The sequence below is a fragment of the Micropterus dolomieu genome, linkage group LG20 (genome assembly GCF_021292245.1).
Source record: "Micropterus dolomieu isolate WLL.071019.BEF.003 ecotype Adirondacks linkage group LG20, ASM2129224v1, whole genome shotgun sequence".
Classification (NCBI taxonomy): Eukaryota; Metazoa; Chordata; class Actinopteri; order Centrarchiformes; family Centrarchidae; genus Micropterus; species Micropterus dolomieu.
This window is the reverse complement of record NC_060169.1, coordinates 8610668-8627605: the sequence shown is the minus strand read 5'-3', so window position 1 is coordinate 8627605 and position 16938 is coordinate 8610668. Positions and strand designations below refer to the sequence as shown.

The window sequence follows — 16938 nt, the reverse complement described above, 5'->3', positions numbered from 1 at the left end:
CTTTAATAGGCTTTTACTTCCAGTAAAATTGTGGCAGAAACATTAAAAACATGCAAGATTATGCATCTGTACAAAATACGCAAAGTTGTACTGCATATTCAACAATAGTATCTGCTTGCAAAGCAAAAGCCTATATAAAACAGTATCTTGGCACTATGTCCAACTTTGATTCTTCTTGCTTCAGTTCTGCCATCTGGTTAAGCTCCTAAACACTCAAGCTTTCAGATTTCAAGATGACCCATGTCTCCTGCACAGTATCAACTCCTCTGTTTGTACAGTTCAAACTGGTTTACCACATACTTCAATGCTATGTGCAACCTATCAAAATAAAACCAATCATGTGAAAAGTGATTTTCCATAACTACCAGTGAGGCGGTAGGAGGATTCGGAGCTATTGTTTAAATAAGCCTGTATGTTTTTCTTCATCCGGTTTACAATTGTTGAAAGAAAGAAAAAAGTGTTTTTGTCTCTTCTGTTCTCAGTGTACTCCTGTGCTCTTCTCAGAGATATCCTTCTACAAGGTCGGCTCTACATTTCCAGAAACTGGCTTTGTTTCTATGCCAACCTCTTCGGCAAGGACATTAAGGTACAAATGAAAGCTTAATCAACTCAAACTGACTGACAAAGTTGAACCGAGGGACAATCTGACAAGTTGATTGAACAACTTATTAACAAATGATTTGACTGAAAGTCAGTCAAGATTATGGGCTGACTTTTAGTGTCAATTCTCCAACATAGAAAATGTCTCTCTCTTTGTGTCTGCTCTCTGAAATCATGTACCAAGAAAAGGTAGACTTGCTGAACCTTTGACCTTTAAGCAGTTTTCTCTTTGATGTTGTGCATTGTTCCTTTTTCTTAATTTCCTTGAAACCAAATCTCTCCTGACATTCGAGTGACAATAAGCTACTTATTCAGACTGCATTCCTCACATTCTGACTGAAATAAGACATGTTTCATGTCCACTACTGATTTTCTCTAGGGGCTTTTGCTGAGTGTGTTTCTGTGTCTGTCTTCCATGCCAGTTAATCAAGCTTACCTATATTTTCACATTATCTTGCTTTTAAGTTAGCCTCCTCAAATCCTTATAAATCTTATTTTTGTGCCTTTTTCAATTTTAGGTGGCTATCCCTGTCGTTTCTGTGAGGCTGGTGAAGAAGCACAAGACAGCGGGCCTTGTGCCCAACGGCTTGGCTATCACCACAGACACCGGCCAGAAGGTACGCACTTCATTCACAGTCGCTGTGAAATAAAATACTTACTGACTAGCGCAACATGGATGTATTTTCCAGGAGAGGTGTGATTTAAAAAACAACACCATGCTATAGGTAGCAGCAGAGTGGAGTCCCAGCGTGGTAGCGCAAAAGAGTGAAGGGTTTTTCCACCATTACAGCACTGTTCAGAAGGGCTTCTTAACTTTTTATCACATCAGACAGCCTGTCATTAAGTTGTGTTTTCAAAGACATAATGTACTTTTCAGCTTCTGTTCTGGTCCCAGCAACCCATGGATAATGATAGCCTAAGAGCATTAATAACATTAGCATTAGCATTAGCACCAACATTACTGTTGATACTGCTAAGCGATTAACAAACAACTACCTGGCTCTGTGGAACAATTTTTCCATTATATCTAAGAAGCTGAAGATCAACATGAATAACATTTTTACTAGTTTTAATGTCAGACAGGGTTTTGTAATGGCTATATTGTTATGCTAGTCTCAATTAAATTTTGTCATGTCTTTATTGCTTTTCCCGTTGATCGTTTTGCTTAATTAAAAAAAACAGATTACAGAATATTTTCTATTTTTCTTGAAGTATCACACATATATCAGCTTCATGCACACTGTTGCTACAGGACACGCAGAGGAGCCGCCTACTCAGAGCTATGGCAACTGTCACAATGTTCAAAAATATCACATTTTAGGTGCCCCTCACACATTCACTTCACTATACACCTATATATACATACATGCACCCCAGTACATGTGTGTTGCACCTCATCAAGCAGACATCAATTATTCATAACCAAGGGCGTCACTTTGTATCGAAAAGTGGTGGGGACATAGGGGCTTAGATTAGGGGTATGAAGAGATACTTAGCTCATGAGACATTACGATACGCAATATTAGATTCACAATAACAAGACAAAAAGATCCTTAAGCAGTGTTTTAAAGATATCCTCAATGCCAAGATATATGAACGGGGGGGTTAGGGTTAGGGTTATCTGCACCAATTTATGGTGGAAATGTCTTTATTTATGTAAAAGGAAACACAAAATTCAAATCATTTCAAAATCCATAAATATAATAGAATCTAATGCAGTGCAGCTCTCAGGCATTCTTTGTTGCTTTCAGATCTGTTTCTCCTGTAGATCAACTTTTCTCTCTTTTTTTTCAGCTTAAGTTACTTTTTTTGGACAATGCACACTTGTTTCTTCTATATTTTAATTGCATTGCATGTTTTCTTAATGTGCAAACAAACCTTTCTAAAGGCATTTTTATTTATTTTTTAAATGCAAGCTATATTTCAGTATTTTTTTTTAAAAAATGCTCTAAAAAAGTGGTGGGGACATCTCCACAGTGTCGCCAGTGTTATGAACATGACACCTATGTTCATAACACAAATCATTAATTAATAATAAAAAGAGTAACACAGCTGATAAATGCAAAAGAAAAAGTTTAATTTTCGCACACTGTCAGCACTGAACTCTACTAGGTTAACCTACTAAGTTAGAACACTCAGATAAATTCAAAATGTCTCAGCAAAAGTCTGTGACCTTCAAATGGTTGCATGGTCTCTCTATTTAAGGTTACATGTTAAGTTAGCTAGTCAAAGCATAACCCAGCAGTGTAAATTACTTTGTACTGGTGCAAAACACTATTATTAAATTTGTCTGAGGTTGGCATAATGCTGAAAATGAACAAACCAATTCCCTCAGAAGTGAAATATTATGCAGACCACTAAGTTTGATTGGTTAAGTCTGATCCACAGGAAAGAACAGCAGCATATAGCTTATGGATGGTATGTCTCATACATTACATCACATTTATCTGACAGTTTTTATCCAAAGTGACTTACAATTGCTATACATGTCAGAGGTTGCACACCTCTGGAGCAACTAGGGGTTAAGTGTCTTGCTCAGGGACACAATGGTGGATGAATCTCACAGTGGGAATCGAACCCAGGTCTCCCACACCAAAGGCAAGCATCTTATCTATGCGCCACCTCCACCCCTCAGCCCTCATACCGCATAAAGACAAATATCTGTTACCTTATATGTCAGCATGATTGTGTAATATGCTGCATTACATAACATTACATAACCATGCTCATATATATGGCTCTGTACAGTACGATCATGCTGTTATAAATGACTGAGGTTGGTTCTTCAGTTCATGAGGTAAGAAGTAACAGCTCAGCTAAGCAACAGTTAATATTAATTTTCTTGACATGACTGTCAGGAGAGATACAACACAACATGTTTTATAAACTCGCTTAAAATCATAAAACAGATAAAAACCCTATGACTGGACAAAAACAGTCAAATGCTCATGAATAAATTCAGAAGTACATTTTAAAATCAGTGGTATTTATCCAGGTCAGAGGGATGTTTAGGTAAGCTGCCATAACCTGTCATAGTTTTTCAGAGAAAGAATAAACTAGAACAAAAATGTGATTAGAAAAATATTCTCTTTGTGTCCTAGATTAAAGCTTTTGAATCCCTGAAGTGCTGTTCGCACAAATTATAGAATGTAAAAATATGAGTTTTATTGCTGCAACTACAAATATTAAAACCCCTCTCTACATACTTGAATGCGCCATTGCATTCTGTTTTCTAACAACATGAGAAGAGTTATAATAAAGCTTTTGTTTTAGACTTTGTGCAGACGCTGATGATCTCATGTTGATATTTCAGAAAAATTGGCCAAAGTTGGATACATGTCTATAATATTTGCAAAGGCAAGTTGTGAAAAATAGAAAATCTTCTTCATCTATTTCTTTATTCAGTTTCCCCTACAGGGTTTGTCAAAGTTTAATATCATCTCTCCTCTAACCAAATTTTGGTTATGAATGAAAACCTGATTTTTCAGGGGTTTCAGTGCAGTAAAATACTGTACCATTTTTTGCTACTTTATTCTTCTACTTCCTACATCTACCTGCATTTTTCCTCTACTAACATTTATTTAACATCTATAGTTACTAGTTCCTTTTCATATAAAGATTTTACATTAAAAAAAATGTTTCCAGATGAGGTATTCCACCAAAGAAAAAAAAATTGAGGCTTAAAGAGTTAAAATGATATGTTAAAATTAATATTTCACAAAAAAAGCACAAATTATATCTCACAGCATTTAGTTTTTTCTTCTTTCCTTCCCCATTAACCATCTCATATTTATCTTGTGTCTTGTCAGTGAAACGTCACTTAGAGTAAACGTTAATATCATAATATCATGAAATTATTTTTATATATAATATATATATAATTTACTTTCCATTTTTCTGCAGAATGAGTACTTTTACTTTTGATAAACACAACTTTTAGCTAATAATACTTCTGTAATGTACTTAAGCAGTTACTTGTATTGACATGAGTATTTTTGCGCTGTGGTATTGGTACTTTTTTAGTATATTTATGTAAGTACAGGATCTGAGTGCTGATGGACCATCAGCAGGTTTTTGTAACATCACTGTTTCTCTTTTTCATTTCCTCAGTATGTATTTGTATCTCTGCTATCAAGAGACAGTGTATATGACGTCCTCCGCAGGATCTGCACACACCTACAGGTCAGAGGACACACTCATACATGCATTTTCTATTACTATTAATTCACTCTATACACTGTACATGTCAGTTAAAGATGGGATTTTTCTTTCTTTCTCCAGGTCAATGGGAAGAGTCTGAGCTTGAAGCAGTTCATGGAGGAGCCGACCTTATCGTTGGTCAGTGACAACATGTCTTTCACAGAGAGAAGCCCTTTTAAAAACGTCATAAAATCATAAAATTGTAAAGTGGTTGGAACTTCTCTGGTAATTCATAGGCATTAAAATTACTCTAATATTTCCCAGTCGTGTTTCATGTTAGCCTAAAGGCCTCTGACCACTTTCTCTTACAACTACCACTGACATGAAGCCTGACTTACCTTTGTATACAGAAAGGATCAATAGATCATTCTGTTGCAGCTGCAGCCTTGCAGTGAATTATCCCCCGAGTCAACAAGATGCTATCAAAGAGCTCTGTGAAGTCACCTTGTGTGTGTAGTCCTCTCTGTGACAGAACAGCTGTTGTATTAAGGAATATTTAGGTTCTGTTAACATGCACGTCCTTGATCATGCTCTAATCCAAGAAAAGGTGTTTGTTCATGTTGCCAGCATATTCCATAGAGGGTTATGTAGAGCTTTGCTGATATCAAACCCAGAAAATGTTAAGATGCCTGAATTATATTTAAAGTTTGTATCATATTAAGACATAAAATACTGAAAAATTAAAATTTTCCAGAAGGCTGAATATCTTTCACATTGTAGCTTCCATAGGGCTTAGTAGGTAGGCCTTCAACGTTTTAAAGTAAATGGGTATAATGTTCTCATAAGTCACTCTTTACAAAGGATTTAAATGTCGCAACTAATGGGTTTATTATTTAGCTACTAAATAATTTGCTATAATTTATAAGCTATTCACAAGAAGAACATTTGGGCTGTCAGGTTGTGAAAAATCCCTATGATTTTTTGGATCGTTTGACCACTTACTCAGCCCAAATTGCCCATTATAATTGTATTATTACCCAAAAGAAATTATAAACGGATACCATAGGAATTTTTCCCCACCCAAAAGTTTTTCTAATTATTGGCTTACTATGTTTAACAAAGCATTAGAAAGTGAATAATAGTAACACTTTAAAATCCATTATTTATTTATGGCTTTGAAAGTTTTGATTTGTCACCTAAATTAATCAATATATCTCAGCTCTGTGGATTGCCAAGAGCAATGCTTTATGAATGACCACTGATCATGTGATATGCGGTGTTGATATAACTGATCGGCTGTTCTCAGTCTTAGGGAGGAGCGACGACAAAAAGTTTTACACAACTTTTGGTTTCTTTGTGGTTGAACTGCTTATAATGTGTATTATGGGAGGTCACATGTAGACATAACTTTATTTTCAGAGGTCACAAGTGAAAAAGTTTGTTATCAGTGATATTAACAGGGTTTGTTGATTAGGCAATCCCTTTAAATCCACATAAAAACCAATTGATTTCTTGGTGATTTCATTTGCCAACCCTGGTTTAGATGAATGGACCGCTAGTGTGTTGGCAGCTGAGATGTTCAGACTCCTTTAGTCTGTTGTAGTTGAATCGCTATCTCGACAGTACATTCTCCTCTTTCGTCTGTGCTATAGGATGAGTTTCCGGCTCCAGACGAGTTCCCCGTGGTGGACGAATTCCCGTCAATGTTAAAATGGAGAAGGAAACCCTCAGCGGTGTCTGTGTCCTCCTCCCTTCCTGACCTCCTGGGGAACTCCAGCAGCATGAGCCCCGCAGACACACCCTTCAAATCAGAACAGCTGCTAGAAGGTGATAAAACTAGGCCTTATCCAAGGCCACACACTTTCAGAGTTTTGTTAGGACTGATCGGCTGTAGGTTGCCCATAGTTTGCTGAAAGTTGTTGATAGGGTTTATAAGTGTCTATTACGAGAATTATCCACGTCACTGGTTACTACTGTTCATGGATAGTGAGTTGAGTCAATTGCATCTCAAAAGTAGTTCAATTTCAAAAACTGGCTTGGTTAACTCTATGCTGAAATCTGTAACATTGTGATGGTACAACTGCAGATATTACCACATAAACCCTACATTGTGTCATAAGAAAACCTCTTTGTAAAATATTTTGAGTAAAACATACAGTATATAATTTCTGCCGCTATGGGGTCTTTCACATCAAAACAATAACAAAAGACGTAGTTTGATGACGTCGTTAAGTTGTCTTCATTGTTAAACAACCACCATTGCCAATGAAAATCTATCTGACTTGACGTGAGTCAGGCAGAAATCATGTTCACGGACGGTGTCATGTATTAAAGTTTTATTCAAATTACCTTTAGTCACTTTTGACGACTGCCTTCCTCACTCTCTGAGTGGGTTATAACAACTAGAAGGAGTAAAGGGGATATGATGCCACTGACAAGCAACCAAACATAGCAAAAATTAATATACAGTCCATCAAAAATCTATTGCTATATGCTATAAGCATATTGCTTCTCTACAGTAAAGCCAGGAAATAAGCAACAAAACCAGAACAACGTAGCAATTACACAATTGTAATTATGAATTATATTAAAATAATTAATACATAATTAATTTGAATCTCAGTATTGTTTGATTGGGATTCCAAAGCATTGGAGCAAGAAAATACTCCAGCAATGATTGCTGCCAGCAATAGATTGCTTATTAATCTTTAGAATAATGAGAGCATGCACTCTGTAATTTAACTATATGCGGGGGAATAAAATATTTATGGAGTTCTTCTAAGTAAGGAGGTGCTAATCCATGAAGAGTTTTATAGGTAATAAGTTACAGTTTGTAGTCTGACCTAGATGAAATAGGGAGTCAGTGAACTGAGGACAGGAATGATGTTACGTCTCCAAAATGTCACTTCAGTGTGGATGTTTGTTGCCGTCAAATCGTATTTATACTGTGAGGCATGGATATAGAGTTAAGTTGTCTGGATGTATGTGTTTGTGTTTTTAAGTTTTCATTTCAGTTGAATTTCATTCATGTGTCTGTGTTTTTTAGAGAGAGAGACAGAGAGTAATTGCTTTTGGATGGCAGCATCACTTTTACGCAACAACACATTAAGCTCCAAATGGAGATTAAATCATGCGTGGGCTTGTATTAAAAACCTTTGGGCGGATGCAGATTAAGTAGAGATTATCACAAACAATGTCTGCTGTCAAAGTTGTCTGAGGACAGTTTAACACTGACAGGCCTTGGATCATTTCTAAATATTAACCTACATTAATGTTATTCTCTAATACATGTTGGATATTTGATCAGCATGAGCTTTTGTGTACATTTATCATCACAGCCTACATGTGGAGTGGAAAACTTGGAGGTACTGTAATTATACGTGTTATAGTAGCTTTACATCACACACAAATAAGACCTGTACAAAAAACAAGCAATGCATACACTTCAGCTGGCATGTAATAATAATCGAGACAGGGGGATATAATAGTCAGCTTAGGGTTTTGTATTATTCAGAGTACAGTATTCAATGTTTGCAATATTTTTAATCAACAATGAATGAAAATACAGTAAAAACAACACAAGGTTCTGCTTTGTTATTTGCAATCGCACAATGAAGTGCAGACGTAGTCCCCTCCAAGCTACACACACAGAAAATGTATAAACCAATATTCAAATGTTTTAACTTAAATAAAATAAAACAAGAAAATAGACAAAATAGAAACAAAGTATATAAAAGCAGCATTACGGGAAGAAAAAAAAATATGAATTATATTTATAAAGAAGATATGCAGTTGCCTACACTGTATACATACATATACATGTATACACACTCACACAAAGATATGTGCCCACAAGTTTCTTTATTTATTCCTCTTTTAAAATAAAATTTGCAAAAACTGTTTTCATATAAGGTTTAAGTCCAAAATGCAAGTAATTAAATTATTTACATACAAATTAATCTTGTATAATTACAGGAGCCTTAGCTTCGTATGAAATGATATAAAATGCATAGATCAGAATGTCCTTATTAATATAAAGAGCAATTATTTATGGAGATCTCTGACAGTTCCCAGTGTTCATTTATATCAATTAATTGCATCCTCTTACGTTTCATATGTATATGTATGTATATGTAACAAAACTAGTGCCCTTTGGAAGGCATAATTGATAAGATTTATTATTATTATTATTATTTATTTATTATTGTATTAACTTTTCAAGCTCCAAAGTGCACATTTTCACACCATTAACTGTGTAAGAGCGCTGTATGCTTGTTTGAGTCACACTAACAGGTGGGCCAGCAATATTAAAAGTGAAACATGCAGTACAGTCAAGCCAAGTACTGTTAATGGTTTTATGTTATTGTGTGTGTGTGTGTGTGTGTGTGTGTGTGTGTGTGTGTGTGTGTGTGTGTGTGTGTGTGTGTGTGTGTGTGTGTGTGTGTGTGCGTGTGTGTGTGTGTGTGTGTGTGTATTACAGAACGAGCTCTGCAAACAGACCGAGGTCTTTTATCAGAGCCAGTCGCAGAGCTGGGCCAGATGGAGTACCAGCTGCTCAAGTTCTTCACCCTGCTGTGAGTATACAGAGGGACACCCAGACACCAACAACACCACCATCACCTCCTCCAACAGCTGACTCACAGCTACACACACACTGTGAGCATTAACATGAAGATATAAATAGTGTGCGATTCAAACGGTCAAACTGAACACAGGGGATCAGAGCTGTTAAAACACTTTTAGTTTGTGTATTTCCACGTAGAGGTTACCTCTTATGAGACTTCACTTAATTATTAAGATTCATTGCAATGCATCAAATAATTTGTCTTAGTGAACATCCGGCTCTCCTTACTCTGCCTGCCCTCCAGCGTAGCAGGACATCATAGTGATCATAGTTGTCCTTCACCAAGAAGGCATGACGCCACTCTGCTTAAGTGTCCTTGACAGAGCAATGAATCTCTATATGTTCCTGAAGGTTTTTCATATTGCCGACAGTGACCTCTGACCCCCCTGTTGAGGATCCCCCCTATTTGTCTCACACATATAAGTTTATAATCCATAAAAGTTACAATGAAAACTCTATATACATTTACACTTATGATAGAATACCCAATATATGTAATGGAGCCAAAAATAATTAAATGAATGCATTATTTATTTTATTATTTATTAATTATATTATTATGTGCAGGTTTATTTGAAATATTCTGCACTTTGAAACGCTTCATCACTACTTGCAAAATATTCAGCAGTAATATAAAAGTGCTACATGAACTGCAGTTGTGCAGTTAAAACTTGTAAAACCACTGCTATGGTCCTTTAAGACAGATTGAAACTGGATTGTTTAAGGTGGTGTAGTGCAGTACCATGATATGTTGACAGGAAGTCAAACGTTGCCTCCCAGTGTTCATCAAAAGGCATTACAGTTCTCTTTGTGTCAGACAGTGTCTAATGTCATAACAATCCTAAAACTTAATAATTAGTCATTTAACTAATCTGCGGGTCTCCTCCTCTTTCATCAGTATTATTCTCCTCATCCTGTCATCGTGCTACCTGGCCTTTCGTGTATGCAGTCTGGAGCAGCAGCTTTCCTTCCTCAGTAACCCAAATCTGCCCCTGAGAGAGAGGTGACGCTGCATAGGCTACATACATATTCAGTACTTGAGAACATGTGAAACATGTTTTTATTGAAAGAAGAAACACAACACATTAAAATAGCAAAGAAAGAGGACATTCACTAGTTATGAAAGTTGAGATTTAGACAAAGGAAACAAAATTAACCAAAGGTGTGAGACAATTATTATAGTATGAATTTATAACAAGAAGAGTTTATTATATTGTATTATTATATGATTTGTTGTATTTAACAGAGACAACTGGTGAATATTGTTACATCAAAATAAATGTATCAGATGTAATCCATAAAGGGCTTCTAGCTCAAGCTAATCTGCAGCTCCTGTCCCTTTATAGATAAATTAATGTAAAACAAATGAGGTTTGCAATGTGATAGTTAAATATTGTGTTGGTTTGCCCATGTACAGTATCTGTGAATGTGTGTGTGTGTGTGTGTGTGTGTGTGTATGGGATCAGTGTAAGGGTTAAACAATCCGAAAAGGGTGACGTAGGCTGTTGATTTACCCTCTTCTTAATCCTAACACTAACATGGCTGCTTTCTTCTAATCCAGGTAGCCACTGTTGTCGGCTGTGACCCATCGGATTGGCTGCTGTTTTTCTCTTCTCCTGCTTTGAGTTGAAGATACCCTCCTGCACAGATCCAGGACCAGCTTTAGAGCACAGAAACAATAAACCCCCGCAACAGCCGTGAAACGTAAAGGAGCAACATCAACCTGAGTCCAGGCATCTTACGGACCTTCTTGCCGTGGAATGACTTCTTATTTAGTGATCACTTCCAGACTATGCAAACAGACTGTCTATTTATTTCTGAATTTAAAGTAGGTTTTACTGTAGATTATGATTGTCTACCCTGGCCTCTCCCTCTCACAGACATTTCATCTTTAACCACATGACCCTGCAGTGTAAAGCCCTTAACCCTAAAATGTTTGCGGGCACTGATGAGGTTTAGGATTGGTGATGGAGAGTAGAGGTGAGCTTGGTGTTGGAGGATGGAAAGGTAAGAGATAATTCAACACATTAATTACTTGAAAAGACTGATAGTAAAGATATTTCAGGTGAGTGACTCATACATTAATGTCCGACAAATTCTGACAAGTGGACTAAAATCAAAAGATTTTTTTCTGGTGAGATCTTGCCATAGCCATCAGTGGGATGGCTAAAACTAGCCTTGGGAAAGCACTTTTTAAAATGTCCACATTATTTCAAATGTATGTAACTGTTGTAAGACTTTAGATCCTTTTTTATGCTAGACGATAGCTACTCAGTCCGCATTTTTGAAGGTATTTATAGAAGGAAGTAATGTTATGACCACAGACACCTGACTGAATGATGGTCCCTGTCATTTAGCTTTAATATACTGAAGAAATAACACCACTTGTGGGTGTTAACCATAATGTGAATGAGATGGTTAGATGACATGCATTATTTTTGTTTTTAGTTGTACTAATCTGCTGTGTGAAAAGGAAAATCCAGGGTATGTTTTCTTTTATGCATCTCAAATGAAGTCACCAAAGACTTAAAAAGTGAGGTTCTGAGTGTTCACATTGTCATATCTTTGTCTGAAATAATTTTACAAATTTTCTAGTCATGGGTGAAATGTAGTCCTAGAATAGTTTGTGAAATTCCTATTAATTAAATAGGCAACAAAATGAAGAGTAAACATTTTAGCGGCTTTTAATTTATTTTTTGGCCATTTTTGGTGCCAAGACTTCACTATCCAACGTTCCATCCTGTCATATTGGTATTATATACTGGACCACCACGAAAAGCCTTGACTCCAACAGCACAGCAAATTTTTGGTAACCTCTACAACTCAGCCTAAATTATACAACTGGAACACGATGTTGGCAGAAGAACTTAATGCTTAATAAATTACATATGGCGTGTTGGCTGTACACAAGTGGCATTGGTTTTCTTCCACATGTTTCAGTTTAAATTGAATAACTTGTCACTGTTTTCATATGTTAAAAATGTGTATTTTCTAAAATGTCAGCTGCTCAGAAGCTGTAAAAAACATCTGATGGGGTTTGAAAAGGCTCCATAAAGGTTTTTAAATCCACAGAGAAACCCTGTGACTGACATGAAGGGAGCTGGAGTAACAAGCTTCTCATGTGACAACAGTGATAGTTATATGTCGTACTGTAAGGGTATGGCATCCAGTGCTTTTACTAATAAATTAAGTAAATAGTGTATCTGAATAAGATTGTGGTAATTATTGACATTTGACCCTGGCGTTGGACACAGTCCCATTTTTAAAAGAAAATATACAGAACAGTAATAAGAGAAACAGAGAGGGAGAGAGAGAGTTGTTCCGACAGTTTATGAAACAAATAGTTTCTAATTTTCAAGATCAGGCCCTTTGCCTGACAAATGCAATCTGAATTTAAAAGGACATCTGCAGCCCAGATTGCTTAAATGATAAACAGTTGACACCATTTCCGTACAAAATCATACTGCCATGCTTTTGAATAGAGCAACACACTTAAAGTACAACAAGCAAATACTAAGAGGAAGAGCTGGAACAATTCTTAACTCCTTTATTTACTCTTAAATAGCTTTGAGCTTGAAAATAACTTACCTTGCTCCACACTGACAGTGTAGTTTTCTCTAGATCAGCTTGTTCCACCTCTTCATTGAAGCTATGTGATATTTATACTTTTATAAATGCATTACAAATTGAAATATAGAAAGAAATTAATAATTAAACCCAAGATTCATGCATCATTTCCTGACAAAAGATATCTTCTACAATATGAATTAAAGTTCTGGTTAAAGTAGTTTAAAAGACAATTCTGTTCTGTTGCATTTTCCTGTGTAAGTAGTATTATGCAGTTTATAGTGTGTGTGTGTGTGTGTGTGTGTGAGTGTGTGTGTGTGTATGTGTGTGTGTGTGTGTGTGTGTGTGTGGCAATAATGTTATAAAATAAAAACCTTTGTATCAACAATATAAGAACCAATGAAAATTAAAAGGTCATAACTTCTTTTATTAATTTCAAAAAGATGAAATAAAAATGTAACGTTAATTTGTTTACTCAATTTGGATTGAAAAATCGAATTCAGTCATAGTACGAGTCTGCCTTTTGTGTCACACCAAAATTTAAAATATTTTTAATCATTTTAAGATTTCAAGCTGGGTGAAAGAAACTCTCTTGGGTATTGAATTGATTGTGTGGCACTGAACCTCATTAGAAGTAACTTCAGTGACATCTAGTGAACATCCAGCACAGAGCACCAAACTCCCAAATATACTCGCACACTCCACCTGTATTATTGTAACATTATCTGAAATCACCTACAACCATCCAGTATAAAATGAGCAATGAATATACAGTTCATGATGGTACACTAAAATATTCCAATGAAACTCGGGATAAAATTAATGAAAATAGGTCACTTGCGCAATATTCTAGTTTGCCACCTCCAAGGCTGGACCACATGGACACCATGACAACCTCAATGATTGATAGGTGGCATAGTTCCTGACTTGGGGTGTGGGCAGAGAGGAAGACACCTGGTTCAGATGGTCAAGTGCCCTGAAACTGTCTAAGGAATATGCCAGGAATCTGGCACAACCAATCCTGAACAAATTTACTGACAATCAAACCCTGAACTGATGAGAACTGCTCTGATTTTTAATGTGTTTCAAGCTCAAGTTATAAGACTAATCTCTTATATAAGACCTGGAATTATCTCTCTCTCTTTCTGTTTTACATGTTATTTAAATAATTTTTGTAAGTACATGTGTGTACTTTTAAAAACAGAGGAGAGACCTGCTGCAAGGACCTAAAACTGATATTGGAGATTCTTCAGTCAGCATATTATATGTGATTTCATGTTCTGGAAGATTAGAATTCCTAAATCAAGCATGAATCATAAATGTATCTGAAACTGTTGAAAAATGTCTCTGACATCTACCAAGAATTTTGACGGTAAGTTGTGAAGTAAGAGTAAAATTAAGTACATGTGAAGGATGCAAGCCTCACTTTGAGAATTTCTGGATGTACAGCCATAAACAAACCAAGAAAACCTCCTGACCACTGTTTGAAGAGGCATACTGACAATATATACAGTATGTGGGAGTAACCAGGAAAACTCCACTTGAAGATCAAAATGGATAAAAGAAGCAACTTAACTTAAGGAATGAAAAGTGGAATGAAGTGGATATGAAACCTTTAAAGATTTGGTTCATTACATTACAACATTCTGCCGTCATCCAAAACCTCCACCGAATCAGATTTCAGGTTTGTTATGACCAAAACCATTTAGAAAAGAAGAGATAGTTAAAATCTGTACTATGTAGGCTATGCTATTTATTTTAAGGTAAATATAATTCTTCCACCACTGATGAATGCCTGTTTTTCTAACAATGCAGCCAGTTGTAACTTGTGTATTGACTATGTATTAAAAGTACTGTAAAAGCAAGTTTATTATAATTATTAGTTCATGCAGCACCTAGTTTATTGGCCTCAGTTGAACAGCAAGCCTTCTGGAGACCTTAAGAAGCACAAGGGGCAGGGGCCAACTACTGTAACACTGTGTAAGTGTGAGTGTGGAGTCAGTTTTAGCTGTAGAGGAATGGGGACAGGTCGAAGCAGATGGCCAGACAAGCTGCAGCCTCCTCCATACCTCCAGGGAGCCGTATTGTCTGTCCTGGAATGCTCTCCAGGAGACCTTTGACCTCTCTGGTGTGAAGGAGAATTCTGACTGTATCTTCTCAGTAATGGTCTGTATTACACACAGTAAAATCATCACATACAGGCAGCATTACTGGAGGTATTCCAAGAATACATTACCTTAGCGGTGCATTAAAATGTGTCCACGTCTACTAAGAACACAATCCAAGTGCATTACAGTTAATCAGTTTATGAAGTAAGAGGTGCCGTGTTTCACAAATATGTCTTTCTATACAAGGAGAGTTTGGAAGCAAATATCCAGAGAGAATATAATTACAAATGCCATATATGAAATGTTTTACTCTGAGGCAATAAAATGATAGCTTTTCCTTTTACATTTTTCTTTATGTATATTTATACAGTTATGTAAGTGCATGTTTATGAAACCATGCAAATTGAAATAAGCAAATTTGAAAAGTAAGATGGATGTACATGCATTACTATATCACCTGGCAAGGCTTAGGAAATGGCATTCTTTAATATTCCATGACTAGAATTTAACTAAATTATGTGAAAATGTGTAAAATGAGGAGGTATTTGATTTGACAGACTTATATCAGCTATTCCAGATGTATCTACAATTCTGTTTGAGATCAAAAATCAATGCGAACTCAGTTGATAGGGGTGTATTTTTCTTATTTCCATGGAAAACCAGCCAAAGGGGAGGCATGACATCATCCCAAATGGGTTTGATTTTACAAAAATATAGTCAGCAACTCGAATGTTTCAATGGTAAAACTTTTCATTTATCCCCTGCCAGCATACCTCAAAGGACCAGAATGCAATGTGGCCACATGTTAAACTGTGTTTTGATTAACAGAGGTTGACTGTGACCACAGACACACCCCAGTGTTCACAAACAAGTTGGATAGCTTCGCTGTAGTTGTGTCCATATGCCCACCATTGACTGAGAAGAACAAGTTCACACCCATTCTCTGGAGAGCTGTTGAGAGTCATTCTGGGAGTAATGGAAAGCCAGTCAGAGTAGAGCCAAAACAATACTTCATAACATTTTGGCACAAAATAACTCCTTGAATGTGCTGAATCATAAGAATGTATGATATATACACTGTTAAATGATATAAGGGTGAATTTACCCTTCTCCAGTCATGAATTTTGCTCAAGTCTGCTTTAGTGCAAAATTTATTGTTGTTTCATAGGTTGATATGGAGGAAAAACAACCATGAAGGTTTGAATCTATTTACTGTACCTTTTCATTTTTCTCTTCACTTTCATCCTTTTCTCTTTCTTTTTGTCTGCCCTTTTTTTCTGTGTTAGCATCTGCACTTCATCAGCTCTTTGGATTTCTTTACTTTTCCTTCCAGCAATAACTAATTCAACCCAGCCAGTCCATCACTGAAAGATCTGCGGTCCCTCGTAACTCAGTGTGTATACACTTTCCACAGAATCAGTGGATTTGGTTACAAGTGTCCGCCAAGTGACACAGTGTACGATAAACACTGTGTGTTTATAAAAGTTGCATGTGTGGTGAAAATAAGAAAATTTTGTTTTTTTATTTTTATTTATTAGTTTGAGCCATTAAAGACAGACTGATTTGTTGTATTAATGGGGTAGATAGTTCACAAACTTAAAGCATTAATTTTATTATTCTCTTTTCTGTTGAGCCGGTTAGCTTAACTTAACTCAGCACAAATTAAAGCAGGGAGCTAGCACTTCAGTTTAGTATGGATTACATAGATATTTCATGTGTTAAATATGGAGCTTTAAAGTTGCTCATAGGCAGAAAAAAATGTTTGCCCTGTTTTACTGAATAAACGAGGTTGTTATCTTAGAAAATGAGATATCAAGAAAAAGTTAGATTTGTTTTCATGAAAACACAGAATTCTGAGATAATAATAATAATAATAGTAATAATAATACTATTCTCAAA

The 16938-nt window shown here is 36.1% G+C and overlaps 2 protein-coding genes across 13 annotated transcripts in view; both read left to right on the top strand.

Moving 5' to 3' along the window:
- Positions 1 to 12269, top strand: part of gramd2aa (GRAM domain containing 2Aa) — a 29489-nt gene extending 17220 nt beyond the window's left edge. For both annotated transcript variants that reach the window (XM_046033355.1, XM_046033354.1), the window contains exons 5-12: positions 483 to 586; positions 1119 to 1217; positions 4711 to 4782; positions 4882 to 4938; positions 6393 to 6567; positions 9221 to 9314; positions 10263 to 10367; positions 10926 to 12269. In XM_046033355.1, the coding sequence (XP_045889311.1) occupies positions 483 to 586; positions 1119 to 1217; positions 4711 to 4782; positions 4882 to 4938; positions 6393 to 6567; positions 9221 to 9314; positions 10263 to 10367; positions 10926 to 10929 (710 nt within the window). In that variant the 3' untranslated portion in view covers positions 10930 to 12269. The remainder of the gene's footprint in view (positions 1 to 482; positions 587 to 1118; positions 1218 to 4710; positions 4783 to 4881; positions 4939 to 6392; positions 6568 to 9220; positions 9315 to 10262; positions 10368 to 10925) is intronic.
- The window catches only part of neo1a (neogenin 1a), a 629602-nt gene that overhangs the window by 283719 nt on the left and 328945 nt on the right, over positions 1 to 16938 (top strand). The window lies entirely within an intron of this gene.